Consider the following 16,917-nt stretch of genomic DNA (forward strand, 5'->3'; position numbering starts at 1 on the left):
GAACTCCAGGGGACAATATAAGGACATTCATCCATGCGTGTCTGGGCATTCACACACACACACACACACACACACACACACACACACACACACACACACAATCAGTCAGAAAATTTTTTCCTGAGCCATGACCTTGCCTTACACAGAGGTTTTCATTCCTGTCCCTATTAACCTGGGGCACCCTCCCAAGGTTCTTTGTCTGAGAACAGCCCTCTGTCTAGAGAACCTGAAAGTTTCCTTTCTTCTGTCATCTTTGACAAGGGAAGACAGAATTTCTCCAGGGAAATTAACCAGAGAAAGGGTAAAGGTTAATTAAGAAGACTAGAGAGAGCTCAGCTAATTCATAATGCTAGAATGTTGCCTTGAAACCCTCCATACAAAGAGGAACACGTAATCCCTTCCAGGTCACACAGGTCACCTCTTCACAGTACTCAGGACTTGAAACTTGTCATTCAACTGCTTCCGTGCCTATGTCTTGGGTCAGGAACTTGATTGGTTATTATATTTTTATTGGTTATTATTGATATTAGTGATAAAGGATTAATCTTTTTCTCTATTCATCACTCAGGTGGTCCCTTTCCAGCCCTCATAGGCATCTCTGTCATCTTCCTGCTGGGAAATCTCACCTTCCATGAGCACTGAGGACACAGGGCAGACTGGGTGCTCAGCTGAGTCTCTCTGTCACAGGGACACATAGGCAGGATGGAGGCTCCCTCTTTGACACAGACAAACTCAAGACCAGGACTCAGCAGATGTCAGCCCTGGGATGAGCCATTGTTCTCTGAGGGCATGGGGATGTTTATCAGCCTTGTTTCTCAATGAGTGTCTTGGAGGAGAAACATAAAAAGAGAAAAGTTGAGAGAGATGCAGGCAGCAACGAGGGTAGAAAGGACTGAGCAGTGCCTTACACACAAACCCCATGCCCACAGCCCATTGGATTCTGGGAAGTGCTCCTGCCTGAGAGGAAACTCAGTTCAGAAGGAGGAAGGACAGCAGAGGCCAGCTGCCTTGTTGGAGTTGAAGGTCTTCTCCTCAGAGCAAGAACATGACAGTGAGAAGACAGATGGAGGCATCCTCTGTGTTTCCCTTCAAGGGGTGTACCCCCTGCCAAGGGTTCCTCCTCACAGGTAAGAATGCCTACTCCATGATTGTGTGTGGGGAGGAGAACTCAGAGAAAGGCTGAAGTTTCTTGAGAAGACAGGAGCCCTAGAGGAGACTCGGAATTTTGTTTAAAGTCATAGGGCAGAAGGTGCAGTGAGGGCTTAGGTGTAGCAGGCTGAAGCCCTCAAAGGACAGGAGCTAGCTGAGAATGGAGAAAACCCTCAATGTTCTCTACTGAAAGTCAGCCACACTGTCTGCTCTGTTGTGAGTCCCGATGTGTCCAACCATCACCGAGTGACTCTCCAAATGGAAGTCAAACGGATAATAAGATGGCTCAGTGTGCAGACATGACCATCTCCATTCAGTCCTCAGCTCCAGCGTGGTAGTCAGGGAGATGGGACTCCTACAGGTCTTCTCTGCCCTCCACAGCTATGCGGTAGCTTTAACAGTACGTGAAAACACTGAGACATGTGCTGTGGCACATACCCAAACCAGCTCACGCTGAGACATGTGCCTTCGTGAACCTACACATACAATACAGAAGTGTAAGGAAAATTACAATACCCTTGATTATAATTATTGTTGTTAGCTACAAACCTAGAACTATGTAGATTAATCCATGGACACATCCATCCATCCATCCATCCATCCATCCATCCATCCATCCATTCTTTCCTTTTTAATTCTTCATTCCTTTCCTCCTTCCTTGTCCCTCCCTCTCTCCCTCCCTCTCTCTCTCCCTCTCTCCCTCCTTCCTTCCTTCATCCCTTCCTTCCTCTATTGATGCCTGAAAATTTCTCAGGAACCGAGTCTTCCTAATGTCAGATTACTCCCTGTCCTCCCAGAGCCCTGATTCTAGTGGGTCAGAGATCAGTGTACCCAGAGAGTTGATGACACAGTGAGAGTCTTTGAGGGAATGGAGGTCATGGTGCTCACCTCCATCAAGAAGAGTGGGAATACCATACCCATACCCTTAAGGTGAATGCTAATCTCACTTGCTCAATATCAATGGTTGCTCTGTCTTCCCTTTTAGCCTCCCTTTTAACCTGTTTGCTCCTGACCACTGCCCAAGTCACCATTGAATCAGTGCCATCCCAAGTAGTTGAAGGAGACAACGTCCTTCTTCTTGTCCACAATCTGCCAGAGAACATTATAGTCTTAGCCTGGTTCAGAAGGCTAAGGAATATGAACCGTGCAATTGGCCTATACGCACTGAACATTAAAGTAAGCATGATGGGGCCAGTGCACAGCGGTAGAGAGACAGTGTACAGCAATGGTTCCCTGTGGATCTGCAATGTCACCCAGAAGGACACAGGATTCTACATCCTACAAACCTTAAATAGACATGGAGAAATGGTATCAAGAACATCCATATATCTCTACGTGTACAGTAAGTGATACTTTGTGAACTCTGGGTGCTGTGTGGGGTTCATTCCAGTAGACACACATAGAAGAGGTAGGCTTCCTACCCCTTTGCAATGTGTCCTCCCATTGGGATGTAAAGATGTAGTGCAGGACAAACTAGGAGAATAGTGACAGTTGAACAGAATCCTTCATTTGACCTCACCTTGCAATCAGCTGGATGTGTGGTTAACTCAGTGAAGGACATCAGTCCTTGTCTAGACTTCTGGGGTTCTTAGCAGTAATATGTTCTTGTGAGGGAGGGGAATTGGGTTTGAATGTGGTACATAGGATCCTCATGGAAGTGAGAACCAGAAAGCCTTGTCTCCAGACCTCTGTCCTGACTCATCTCCTGATGGCCCGAGAAGCATTTTACAAAGGCTGGATTCTGACATCTGTTGGCAGGGAACAGTGCTTTTGAGGAGCAAATCCTTGTGCCACATACAATCACCTGGTGCACGGCCATGAGAGCCACAGTTAGGCGAGGTCTCCTGGATCTCTCCAGTGACTCATCAGGGAGAGAATAGAAAGACAGATGTCCCGGCCACTAAGTTAACTGTTATGATGGCCTTATGAGACTTCCAGGAAGGTCATGGTTGCCAGGAAGAGGGACAAAGGACACAGATCCCCCTGACAGTTGCTTGTCCTTTGGGGTCCAGCTCATAGAAGTCTGTCCTGCAGGCAAATGACACCAGGCTCTGCTGATGTGGATAGCTCCCCAGATGTGAGCTGCAGTTCTCCCAGCGATCAGCAGGGGCCGCCTCAGGGAAACACAATTAACACCCAGAAGAGTATTTGTCTAAACCAGGAACTTACCTCCTCCTCTGGCTAGCTCCCCTGTTCCTACAGACATGGGGGTCACACAGCCTTCTCAGACCTACCAGCTGCCTCCTTTTCTGCTGCCTTGCTAGGGAATTATGTGTAGTGGCTGCTTCGTGTATTTTCTCTGGAAAAGATAGAGTATCCTAAGGGAATCACCCAGACAGAGGTTCAAGGCATCTCTGAAAGGCCAGGCAGCACATGGGCAGAGCCACCTCACAGCTCAGGACCCAGAGGAAGTGTGCCCACCATCTTGAATCCCTGCATGGGACGATGGAGCCCAGAGCAGTCCTTCCAGGACTCAGGTCACCTCCCACACACTCAGGAAGTGAGGCTCCTGACACAGCTGCTCCTGGGCCCCTTTTCTCCCTGAGAATCCTGACTGGTGGCTGCAGTGAGAACGCATCTGTCCCCTCCCCCACTGGTCACACAGCTGGCCCCTTGGGATCCTCACACACATCTCTGTCTCCTTCCTCCTGAGAGCAAACTCCATCTTTGCAGGGCACTGAGAACACAGGGCAGACTGGGTGCCCAGCTGGTTCCTGGGTCACCCAGGGAGTGCAGAGGCTCACTCACTGGTGCTGACTGAGCCAGAGTCAGGACACAGCAGGTGGCAGACCCTGGATAAGCAGCTGTTCTTGTAGGGCACAGAGATGCTCATAAGCCTTTTCTTTCACAGCCTGTTCTAGAGGACTGAAACATTAAGAGAGAAGAGGAGAGGGGCATGGGACAGCTGTGAGAATAGAGAAGGGAGTGTTTTCAATAGAGACCTCCCTTCCTCCCCACCCCCATAGCCTGTGGAACTCTGGAAGATGCTCTTGCCTGGGAGGAGGCTCAGTTCAGAGAGGCAGGAAGAGAGAACTAGGGGGCCATACTGGAGCAGATGTGCCACAGAGGGAGGACAGATCTGGCCACAGAGACCAAGGAGGTGCACTCCTTAGCATCGGCAAAGGGTGCAACACCCATCTGGGCTACTGGGAGGAGACCACACAGTGGAGTATAAGAAGACAGGGCTCACCCACTGTCTGAAGTCTCTCTCTCTTTTTTTTTTGGTTCTTTTTTTCGGAGCTGGGGACCAAACCCAGGGCCTTGCGCTTCCTAGGCAAGCGCTCTACCACTGAGCTAAATCCCCAGCCCCTGTCTGAAGTCTCTTAAGAGGCACAAGGACCTGAGAGTTGTCTCAGTGTTTGGGGAGGAAAGATGATAGGAGCTCAGCAGCAGAAGGATGCTCTTGGTGAAGAGATGAAATGAGGGGAGAGAAGATTGTTGTTACCCAAAGTAAGTAATCATGAGCACAGAATTCTGAAGACTGCTCTTCTCAGCTATGATGTCCCAAATAAGAAACCAATCTTATCAGTGACATGGCTCAGTGATGTAGGTATTCACTTCATTATCTGACAACCTGAGAACTAATGATCACAAATTGTCCCCTGACCTCCACCTAGGGACTGTGTCCTACACCTACTCCCACACATTGGGACATGCCCTTGATAGAAACACACATACAGACACACAGACACACAGACATACAGACACACAGACACACACAGACATATAGACACACAGACACACAGATATACAGACACACATACACACATACACACACAGACACACAGATATACAGACACACATACACACATACACACACAGACACACAGACACACAGATACACAGACACACATACACACAGACACACACAGACACACAGACATACAGACATACAGACACACAGACATACAGACACACAGACATACAGACACACAGACATACAGACACACAGACACAGACACACAGACACACAGACACACAGACACACAGACACACATACACACACAGACACAGACACAGACACACAGACACACATACACACACAGACACACAGACATACACACACACAGACACACAGACACACAGACACACAGACACACATACACACACAGACACAGACACAGACACACAGACACACATACACACACAGACACACAGACATACACACACACAGACACACAGACATACAGGCACACAGACACAGACACACAGACACACAGACACACACAACCAAACCCACACACACACCGAGACACACCCTTGCACACAAATTCATACACCGATATAATAAGTAAAAGTGAAAAAAATCATAGCCAATGGAAACTGTCAACACTATGTATACCCTAACATATGAATTTATTTTTTTTAGAATTCAAATATATTTATTAATGCATTTATGTTCTTACGTCTATAAATATATAAAGTTATCATTTTATGTCAAAGTAATTTTTCCTGACAGTTCTAGTAGACAAGGAAATACTAAAATATTGTTTTTTTGCTGGGGTGTGGCACCATGGAACCCCAATGAACCTACCTGTTTTTGTCCTTTTTATTAAATTTATTTATTTATTTATTCAATTTACAGCCTCATATCAGCTCTTTCTCTCCTCCAAGTACCCTTTCTTGTTAGTCCTTTCCCCATTCCGCCTTCCTGTTCCTGAGAAGGGGAAGCCCCCCTCTCAGTGTTGACCCCTTACCTATACCCCTCTCCCCAGCACATCAAGTTGCTGTGGGACTTGGCACATCCTCTTCCACTGAGGCCAGACTAGGTGGTCCATTTAGAGGTTGGCGATTCACAGGCAGCCAGGCAACAGGCTCAGGGACAGCCCCTCCTCCAGTTGTTGGGGAATACCCATAAAGACCAAGCTGCTCATCTGCTACATATGTGCGTGGGGCCTAGGTCCAGCCTGTGCTCACTCTTTGGTTGGTGATTCAGTCTCTGGGAGGCCCCAAGGGTCCATGTTAGGTGACTCTGTTGGGGTTCCTGTCCTCTCCAGTCCCTCCAATCCTCCTCTCAACTCTTCTGTGGGTCTCTCTGAGCTCTAGCTAATGTTGGGGTTTGAGACTCTGCATCTCTCTCCATCAGCTGCTGGATGGAGCCTCTCAGAGGACAGGTATTCTGGGTTCCCGTCTGCCGACATAACCGAGTATTATTAATAGCCTAAGGGATTGATTCTTTCCTATAGGATGGGTCTTAGTTTGGGGCAGTGATTGGTTGGCCATTCCCTCAGCCTCTGCTCTATCTTTGTCTGGGCCCATCTTGTAGGTAGGACACTTTTTGGGTCAAAGGTTTTGTGGATGGGTGGCTGTCCTTATCCTTTTACTTGGTGTCCTGCTTGGCTACAGAAGATGGCCACTTCAGGCTCTACATGCCCTGCTGCTAGGAGTCTCAGGTAGAGCCAACCCACTGACACTCTGCTGCCTCTCCCAACCCAGCACTCTGGCATGTTCTAGAGAGTGTCCCCTCCCCAATTTCCCTTTTCTCTCCCCTGCTCTGTCCTACATTTGATTTCCCCCTCCCTCTCCACTCCCATCCCCATCCCCTCTGCCAACCAGTTCCCTCCCTCCATCGAACTTTGATATTTATTTTGTTTCCCCTTCTTAAAAAGATTCAATCATCCTCCCTTGGGCCCTTGTTGTTATTTGACTTCTTTGTGTCTGTTGATTACAGCTGGATAACCTGAACTTCATGACTAATATCCATTTATAAGTGAGTCCATAGCATGCACGTCCTTTTGGGATTGGTTACTTCACTCAGGATGATATTATCAAGTTCCACTCATTCCCCTCGAAAATTGATGATATCTTTGTTTTTAACAGCTGAATAGTATCCCCTTGTATTCATATACCACATTTTCTGTATCCATTTTTTTTATGTTGATAGACATCTAGGTTGTTTCCAGTTTCTGGCTTTTACGAATAAAGCTGCTATAAACATAGTTGGGCAAATGTCCTTGTGGATGGTGGAGCATCTTTTGGGTTTATGCCCAGGAGCAGTATAACTGGGTCTTGACGTAAAAGTTGCCCCAATCTTCTGAGAAAATGCCAAATTGATTTCCAGAGTGGCTGTACAAATTTGTACTCCCGCCAGCAATGAAGGAATGGTCCCCTTGCTCCACATCCTCCATAGGATGTGCTGTTCTTTAAGGTTTTGATCTTCATCATTCTGATGGGTATCAGATGGTATCTCAGAGTCGATTTGAAATGCATTTCCCTGATGACCAAGGAACTGGTATCTAACTTTTTGAGTTCTTTATATAGTTTGGATATCAGTCCTCTGTCAAATGTATGTTGTCTGAATATCTTTTCACATTCTGTAGGCTGCCTTTTTGTACTAAGGATGTTATCCTTTGATTTGCAGTAGCTTTCAGTTTCATGAGGTTCCATTCGTTTATTCTTGACCTCAGAAAGTTGTCTCCTGCACCAGTGAGTTCCAGGCTATTTCACACTTTCCATTAGATTTAGTGTATCTGGTTTTATTTTGAGGTCTTTGATACATTTGAACTTGAGTTTTGTGCAGGGTGATAAATACAGATCTATTTGCATTCTTCTACATGCAGACAGCCAGTTAGACTAGCACCATTTGTTGAAGATGCTTTTCCTTTTCCTCTGCGTGGTTTTGGCTTCTTTGTCAAAAATCAAGTGTATGAAGGTTTGTGGGATTATTTCTAGGTATTTGATTCGATTCCATTGATCCACCTGTCTGTTTCTATACCCATAGCATACAGTTCTTATCACTATTGCTCTGTAGTACAGCCTGAGGTCGGAGACGATGATACTTCTAGATGTTCTTTTATTGTTCTGGATCATTTCAGCTGTCCTGCTTTTTTCCAAATGAATTTGAGAATTGTTCTTTCAAGATCTGTAAATATTTATGTTCAAATTTTGATGGGAATTGCACTGTATCTGTAGGTTGCTGTTGATCAGATGGTCGTTTTCACTATGTTAATCCTACAGATTCATGAACATGGGAGATCTTTCCATCTTCTGATATCATCCTGAACTGCCTTCTTCAGAGACTTGAAGTTATCATACAGGTCTTTCACTTGCTTGGTTAGAGCTGCAGAAAGCGATTTTATGTTATTTTTGGCTATTGTGAAGAATACTGTTTTCCTAACTTCTTTCCCAGCCTGTTTATTAGTTGTGTAGAGGAGGGCTACTGAGGGCCACATTGCCAAAGCTGTCTAACAGCTTAAGGCATTCTCTGGCAGAATTTTTGGTGTTGCTTATGTATACTATCATATCATCCACAAGTAGGGATACTTTGATTTTTTTCCCTTCCAACTTGTATCTCCTTAATCTCCTCCGGTTGTCTTACTGCTGTGGCTAGGACTTCAAGTACTATATTGATTATGTAGGGAGAGGGTCACAGACTTGTCTTGTCACTGATATTAGTAAAATTGCTTTAAGTTTCTCTCCATTTAGTTTGGTGTTGGCTACTGGCTTGCTGTCTATTACTTTTACTATGTTTAGGTATGTGCCTTGTATCCCTGATTTCCCCAGACTTTAAACATGTACTGGTGTTGGATTTTGTCACAGGCTTTTTCAGCATCTAATGATATGATGTAATTTTTTCTTTCAGTTTGTCTGTATGGTAGATTATGTTGATAGATTTTCATACATTGAATCATTCCTGCATCTCTGGGATTAAGTCTACTTGATCACAGGCACGCATGATACTGAGACATCATTCATTCCTTCATTTATTCATTCACTCTCCACAGGTATTTGAGTTTTTTAATAAAGTCTTTCTTTTTTGTTTTTCTTACTTATTTTTATTAATCGTTGTATTTATTTATATTTTAAACATTTTCCCCCTTCCAGTCTTCCCTCCTAGAGTTCCACCCCCTCACCTTCCCATTTGACTCTAAGAGGGTGCTCTCCGACCCAGTCAACCACTCCCACCTCAGACTTCTAGAATTGCCCTTCTCTGGGGCATCAAGCCACCAGAGGATCGAGAGAATTCCCTCACACTGAGGCTAGACAATGCAGCACTCTGTTACATATTTAGCAGGAACCACAGATTGACCCGTGAATGCTCTTTGGTTGGTGGCTTAGTCCCTGAGAGTTCTGAGGGGTCCAGTTAGTTGATACTGTTATTCTACTTATGGGGTTTCAATCCCTTTCACCTCCTTCAGTTCTTTCCCTAACTCTTCTATTGGGGGTCTCTGGGCTCAGTCTGATGGTTGTCTGTAAGTATCTGCATAATGTAAAGCTATTCAAGAATCTCAGAAATCTATGACCAAATCACAAGACTAAGTCCTTTTTTTCCTTTTTCTAAACAACTAACATTGAACAGAGATAATCATTTCATTAAGTGAATGCTCAAAAGAATTATTTGATCAATTTTTTTTTCAGAGCCGAGGACTGAACCCAGGGCCTTGCACTTGCTAGGCAAGCACTCTACCACTGAACTAAATCCCCAACCCCTTGATCAATGTTAAGATGTAAATGATTTAATAGAAAAAAAAATCTCTGGACTACAGATAAAAAAATAATCAACTGTGTTTTCTAGTTCTTCAATTAACGTTAAGCAACAAGAGGTTAAGGGGGTATATCTTTTTTATTGGATTTTTTAAATTTACATTTCAAATGTTATTCGCTTTCCCAGTTTCCCAGACATAGCACCCTATCCCCTCCTCTCCCCTTCTTCTATAAGGGTGTTCCCCTCCCCATCCATCCCCTTCCCATCCCCAACATTTCCCAACACTGGGGGTCCAACCTTTGTAGGACCAAGGTCTTCTCCTTCCGTTGGTGCCCAACAAGGCCATCCTCTGCTACCTTTGCAGTTGGAGCCATGGGGTCAGTCCATGTATAGTCTTTGGGTAGTGGTTTAGTCCCTGGGAGCTCTGGTTGGTTGGCATTGTTGTTCTTATGGGGTTGCAAGCCCCTTCAGCTCTTTCAGTCCTTTCTCTGATTCCTCCAACAGGGGTCCCGTCCTCAGTTCAGTGGTTTGTAGCTAGCATTCGCCTCTGTATTTGACATACTCTGGCTGTGTCTCTCAGGAGACATCTATATCCAGTTCCTGTCAGCATTCACTTCCTAGCTTCATCAATCTTATCTAGTTTCTGTATATATGTATATATATATTTGGGGTACATGTAGGGCAGGCTCTGAATGGCCATTCCTTCAGTATCTGTTTCAAACTTTGCCTCCATATCCTCTCGTCTGAATAGTTTTGTTCCCCCTTTTAAGAAGGACTGAAATATCCAGATTTGGGTCATCCTTCTTCTTGAGCTTCTTGTGGTCTGTGGATTGTATCTTGGGTAGTTTGAACTTTTGGGCTAATAGCCACTCATCAATGAGTGCATACCATGTGTATTTTTCTGTGATTGGGTTACTTCACTCAGGATTTGTGTTCTCTTAGGGTCTGTATGACATCTGCCCAGGATCTTCTGGCTTTCATTGTCTCTGTTGAGAAGTCTGGTATAATTGTGATAGATCTGCCTTTATATGTTACTTGACTTTTTTCCCTTACTCCCTTTAATATTCTTTCTTTGTTTTGTGCCTTTGGTGTTTTGAGTATTATGTGATGGGAGGAATTTCTTTTCTGGTTCAATCTATTTGGAGTTCTGTAGGCTTCTTGTATGTTTATGGGCATCTCTTTTTTAGGTTAGGGAAGTTTTCTTCTACAATTTTGTTAAAGATATTTACTGGCCCTTTAGGTTGGGAGTCTTCACTCTCCTCTATACCTATTATCCTTAGGTTTGATCTTCTCATTGTGTCCTGGATTTCCTGGATTTTTGGGCTAGGAGCTTTTTGCATTTTACATTTTCATTGACTGTTGTGCAATGTTTTCTATGGTATCTTCTGCCCCTGAGATTCTCTCTTCTATCTCTTGTGTTCTCTTGGTGATGCTTGCATCTATGACTCCTGGTCTCTTCCCTAGGTTTTCTGTCTCCATGGTTCTCTCCTTTTGTGCCTTTTTATTGTTTCTATTTCGATTTTAAGTCCTGGATGGTTTTGTTCAATTCCTTCACTTGTTTGGTTGTGTTTTCCTGTAATTCTTTAAGGGATTTTTGTGTTTCATCTTTAAGGACTTCTACTTGTTTACTTGTGTTGTCCTGTATTTCTTTAAGGGAGTCATTTTTCATTCTTAAATTCCTCCTCCTCCTCCTCCTCCTCCTCCTCCTCCTCCTCCTCCTCCTCCTCCTCCTCCTCCTCCTCCACCACCACCACCACCACCACCACCACCACCACCACCATCATCAAATGTGATTTTATATCTAAATCTTGCTTTTCTGGTGTGTTTGGATATCCAGTATTTGCTTTGGTAGAAGAACTGGGCTCTGATGATGCCAAGTAGTCTTGATTTCTGTTGCTCAGGTTCCGGTGCTTGTCTCTCACTATCAGGTTATCTCTAGTATTAGCTTCTCTTACTGTCTCTGACAGTGGCTTGACCCTTCTGTAGGCCTATGTGTCAGCACTCCTATAAATCTGTTTTCTTTCAGTTGGATCTGAGAACAGAGAGCTCTACTCTTAGGTGTGCTCCTGGTGACTGGCTTTCAGGCTCTTGGTGCAGGCAGAAACCTAAAGGATCCTGCTTCTGACTGCTTCTAGGTCCCTGTGCCCAGGGGTCTCAGATGGCACTAGGTGATTTCCTCTTGGGTTGGGAATGTGGGCAGAGAGTAGTCTCCTCTGAGTTCTTAGGAGTGTCAGCATTTCTGAGGGTCCAGTTCTCTTACCCACGGGATTTGGGTGCAGGGAACTTTGTGACTGGTTCAGTTTAGTTCTGGGCACAGGCGGGACCCAGCAGGTTCCTTCTGCTGACTGCTCCTATATTTCTGTATCCAGAGGCACTATGCCATTTCCTTTTGGGCCAGGGATTTGGGCAGAGGTAAGCAGAAGTGGCTGTCTGTCCTGTGGTCTAAGGATTATCTACACTTCTGCCTGTTCCATTCTCTCCCCCACGGGATTTGGGTACAGGGAGCTGTTGGATAAGTTCAGTTCAGTTCCGGACATAGCCAGAAACCAGAAATGCCCTGTCCCAGAGGACTTCTGCCTTTGAGTCCACCGGGCAGGTCGATTGGAGCAGAAAAATTGGTCTTACCTCTGCTCTCAGATGTGTAGGCGCTCCTGGCAACTGGCTTTCAGCTTTTGGCGCAGGCAGAAACCCGAAGTTTCCTGTCCCTGACTTCTCATAAGTCCCTGTGCTCAGCGGGCACAGATGGGACTAGGCAATTTTCTCTTGGGTCAGGACCAGGGGCAGAGAGTAGTCTCCTCTGAGTTCTCGGGAGTGTCTGCACTTCTGAGGGTCCAGCCCTCTCCCCCTTGGGTGCAGGGAACTGGGTGTGAAGCTTTTCTTTCAAAAGTATGAGACAAATTCCAGTTCTCACAGTTCCCTATTCCTAGTGGACTGGAAGCTCGACCAGCAAAGAAATCTAGAAGGTGAAATCAGGTATAGGGTGTTATCACTAAAGGACAAAAACAAAGAGAGTGTGAAGATTGGGAGGCTTCACCCCAACACCAATCTACACTGAGTGTGGGCAGGGGCCTGAGGACATTGAGGTGGGGCCATGTTGACACCTGAGGAGAAAGAGCATCAAAGAGAGGGAGGTAATGTCCTGACCTCCATCAAGTAAGGCAGGGAGACCCTCACCCACACTCCTCAACTGAGCAACACATACACCTGCTCAAGACACAGGACACCATCCTCTCCAAATACAAAAGCCATAATATTGATGGATCTTTTTTCCCCAGGCTCACTTTTGACTGGCAGACACACTCCTACCTTTTCCCAGCTCAGTATTGAATCAGTGCCACCGAATGTTGCTGAAGGGGCAAGTGTTTTTCTACAGGTTCACAACCTCCCAGAGAATCTTCGAGTGCTTTTCTGGTACAAAGGGGTGGTTGTGTCCAACAATCTCGAGATAGCCCGACACATAAAAGCCAAGAATTCAAGTGTGCCAGGCCCTGCTCACAGTGGTAGAGAGACTGTGTACAGCAATGGATCCCTCCTGCTTCAGAATGTTACCCGGAATGACACTGGATTCTACACCCTACGAACTCTGAGTAGATACCGGAAAATAGAATTGGCACATGTGCAACTTCAGGTGGACAGTAAGTGATTTTCTATGATTGTTCAGTGCTGGGTGGAGCTTTGACACACAGGACTGTCACCCCTGACATGTGGGTAACTCCTCTTTGCCTTTTTATCCCCATGTTGGAGTTGACCACTATGTGCAGGACACATGTGATAGAGAGAAAGGCCCATGGGTCAGACTCCATTGTCTGATTCTCCCCTGTGTCAAGGAGGACCTTGACAGAAAATAACTCAACACTAGATGCCAGACTCTGCCCAGTCTTCTGGGGACTTTTGCCATGCACGTGAGGAAACAATGGCATCCTCACAGAGTGGTGAGCAGTAGGAAGCTCTGGTCAGTCGCCTGTCCCAGGCTTGACTGCAAATGTCTCTGGGAGCATTTTGTCAGCAGTGCTGCTTACTGCCTACATCCTCACAGCCTTCCTATCCTGATCTTGTAGCACCTAAGACACTGAGCCCAGGAGTGGAAATGCTTGCAGTGGCCTAGACTCTCCCACATCAATCACCAATTAAAAATGTACTATAGGTTGGCCCACAGAATATTTTGGTGGTGGCATTTTAAATCGAGGTCCCTTGTTTCAAAAGGCTGTAGCTTGTGTTAATTTGATGTAAAGCCAGCCAGCATGATTCCTGAGCCCTTCCCAATACCTAGGTTTGCCAAGAAGACCACATTCTTCCCACCCATCACCCAGCCTTAGTCCTGGGAACTGCAGGTTGAGCAGTGAGAACATGTAAAATGTGAGACCAGAGGGTGACTGCAGGTACAAAGGAGATGAGAAAGTCAGAGAGTGTGTAGAGACCAAGGTCAGGGGAGGCATCATCTCAAAGCACTATGTGCATGGATGTGTGCAATGTCTGAATGAGGGTAGTGAGGGGACAGTCATGGAGACACAGAGGATGGAGCTCCATGCAGAGGAAATTACAGATTCTAGGGCACTGAGGGAGTGGAGGCCATGTTGCTGACTTCCATCAGGTGTGATAGACACACCCACACCTGCATCTCTAGGCTGAGTGAAGAATCCATCTGCTCAGTATGGAGGTCACCATCTTTCCATCAAGCACAATGATCCCATGTGATGACTTTTCTCCTTTCACTTCCAGCCTCCCTTTCCTCAAGCTGTTACCTTGTCACCTCTGCCCAACTCATGATAGATCCATTGCCACGGCATGCTGCTGAAGGGGAAAGTGTTCTTCTCCAAGTTCACAATTTGCCAGAAGATCTACAGTTTTTTTCCTGGTACAAAAGAGTGTCTAGCATCCAGGTCTTAAAAATTGCAGACTACATCAGAGCCACAAATTCCATCATCAAGGGCCCTGCACAAAGCAGAAGAGAGACAGTGTACACCAACGGATCCCTGCTGCTCCAACATCTCACTGAGAAAGACACAGGCTTGTACACATTACAAACGATAGACAGAAATTTCAACATTGAAACAGCACCTGTGCAAGTCACCGTGCACAGTAAGTGACTCTCAATGACTTCCAGCTGCTGGGTGTGGTTTATCCTATTTCATAACTGGACTGTGAGGAGTGGGCTGTGCCTGCTCTCCCCGCCAGCATTATTTCCTCTCATTGGTGTTTGGGCACTTACTGCAGGGCCCACATGGGGTAGACCAAAAGCATTAGAGCAGAACCCCTCTCCTGTCTTTATCTGTAGAGAGGAAGGCCTGTGTTTGTAAAACTCAGGCCAAGGATGTCACACTCAGCCCTGATCCTTGGGTCTCTCCGCATGCACATGCCTTTTAGGAGGACTCTGTGGGGGAAGAGATCAAAGAGTCAGAAAGTGAGAATTGGGGATTGTAGAGGAAGAAGTGAGGGAAGGCATACCATCTTCACATCTTCTGAGTGTTAGCAGGCATGTGAGGACAGTGAGGTTGGGGCACATGAGGACAGAGTTCCACACAGAGGAAGTGACAAATAGTCAGGTGCACCAAGGTCATGGAGATTGTTTGCTCATTCCTGCCTGTATGTGCAGACACTGCCTCCTACCTCTCCTGAGTGATGGATCCAAGCTTCTGTGGTCACAGACCCCATCTTTTCACCAAAGACAAAGATGTCATTATTGGTGAATTTGTCCTTTTCTATTCTATCTTCCCTTTTAACCCCCCCTCCATGGTCTAGCTTACTTTTGAATCAGTAAAAGAAGCTCCAGGAAGGCAAGGATCCAGACTCAACTGTAGTTGGTCCCAGAGAGCTTCTCTTCAGGGCTAGCATTAAATTTCCTGTTAGAGCTGACAGGGAACAAGACTTTGCTGACTGCCCAAGTCACACAGGGTGTGGGATCAGCTGTGCACCACCATGACAGCTGTAGTCATGTAGGTCACCTATGTACCTCCTTTACTTGAGCCTCAGTGGACAGGTGTCAGGGCAGAAGCCAATTGTTCTGATGGACTTAGGAGACTCAGATGAAAATAGGGAAGGGACAGAGGTGACAGTTCTCCAGGCAGCTTCTTATTCTCAGTAGTCTAGCCTAGGGTAACTGGTATAGATGCTGCTGATGTGAGCAGCTTCCCCACCCCGAGTTCAGAACATTGATCATACCTAATCTTAACTATAGGCACTGCAATGATCATGCACAGGGTGTCCTAGTAGAGGGAATCTGAGGCACATCAAACTCAGTGGTTAATCAGGGTCACACAGCCCTTGGGTCACAAATGCAAAGCACAAGATATGACTGTAGTCACAGCTCCAATTTCTCCTCCCTGGAAGCTTTATTAGGTGTGAGCTATAGAAGGGCTGGTTGAGGTGTCTGAAGAACAACTGTCATTTGGTCCCCTCCTTTGTTTCTTTGCAGAGCCTGTGACACAGCCCTTCATGAGAGTCACCAACAGAACAGTCAGAGTACAGAGCTCAGTGGTCTTCACTTGCTTCTCAGACAACACTGGGATCTGCATGCATTGGTTCTTCAATAATAAGAGTGTCCAGCTCACACAGAGGATCGCACTGTCCCCATCAAAATGCCATCTCAGCATAGATCCTGTCAGTTGGGAGGATGCTGGACAGTATCAATGTGAAGTCTCCAATCCAGTCAGCTCGAAGACCAGTCTCCCAGTCAGCCTGGCTGTGATGGATGAGTGACCCCTCCTCTCATGCTACAGCAGAGCAGTGGCATTCCTTTGTCAAATGGAGAAAAGTTACATGGTTAAAATTGTCAGTAAGCACTCATGTACTGCCATCATGGTGGATTTTGTCTAAAGTCCTGTCAGAACCGTGTGTAGAAGAATAGGCCAGCATTTAAAGTGAGAGTAGTTGTCAAAAGGAAAATAAATACATTGATACAGTAAACAGTATTACAAATGTGTTAAGAGTTTAGATTGTGGATCGAATGTACCACGAACCCTGAGAATCTATGGCAACTAGTATCACAAGTCTCTAAATTTCCGATGCTCCACGTGTTCTGTTAACATGGCCTGGTGTTTGCACAGAGACAAACATGCACTCATATGCTCCAATAGCATCACCTAACCACAAGGCTACCTGGACACCAGTCACCAATGAGAAGTGAGGAAGATGACAGTAGAGACTGCCCACATTTCTCAGTGCACATAACTGGCTACTAAATAGTTTTGATCCAGTTACTTTGATGCACAGAATTGAAATCCTTTGTGTAAACACTAGCTGGAATATTTCTATCCAAAGAGTTGTGGTCACAGTGTGAACTTGCACACAATTTTTTGATATACATACATACATAATACATACATTATATAATACAAAAATGTAAA

The 16,917-nt window shown here is 45.7% G+C and overlaps 1 protein-coding gene across 1 annotated transcript; it reads left to right on the plus strand.

Annotated features, from left to right (window-relative positions):
- The first annotated feature begins 877 nt into the window (after positions 1-877).
- Psg16 (pregnancy specific glycoprotein 16) lies at positions 878-16,357 on the plus strand. The gene is made up of 5 exons (NM_001025679.2): positions 878-1,127; positions 2,135-2,491; positions 12,850-13,209; positions 14,294-14,653; positions 15,987-16,357. The coding sequence occupies exons 1-5, from the start codon at positions 1,046-1,048 to the stop codon at positions 16,268-16,270; spliced, it is 1,443 nt and encodes a 480-aa protein (NP_001020850.2). The 5' UTR covers positions 878-1,045; the 3' UTR covers positions 16,271-16,357.
- The last annotated feature ends 560 nt before the right edge of the window (positions 16,358-16,917 follow it).

Source organism: Rattus norvegicus, chromosome 1, assembly GCF_036323735.1.
Source record: "Rattus norvegicus strain BN/NHsdMcwi chromosome 1, GRCr8, whole genome shotgun sequence".
Classification (NCBI taxonomy): Eukaryota; Metazoa; Chordata; class Mammalia; order Rodentia; family Muridae; genus Rattus; species Rattus norvegicus.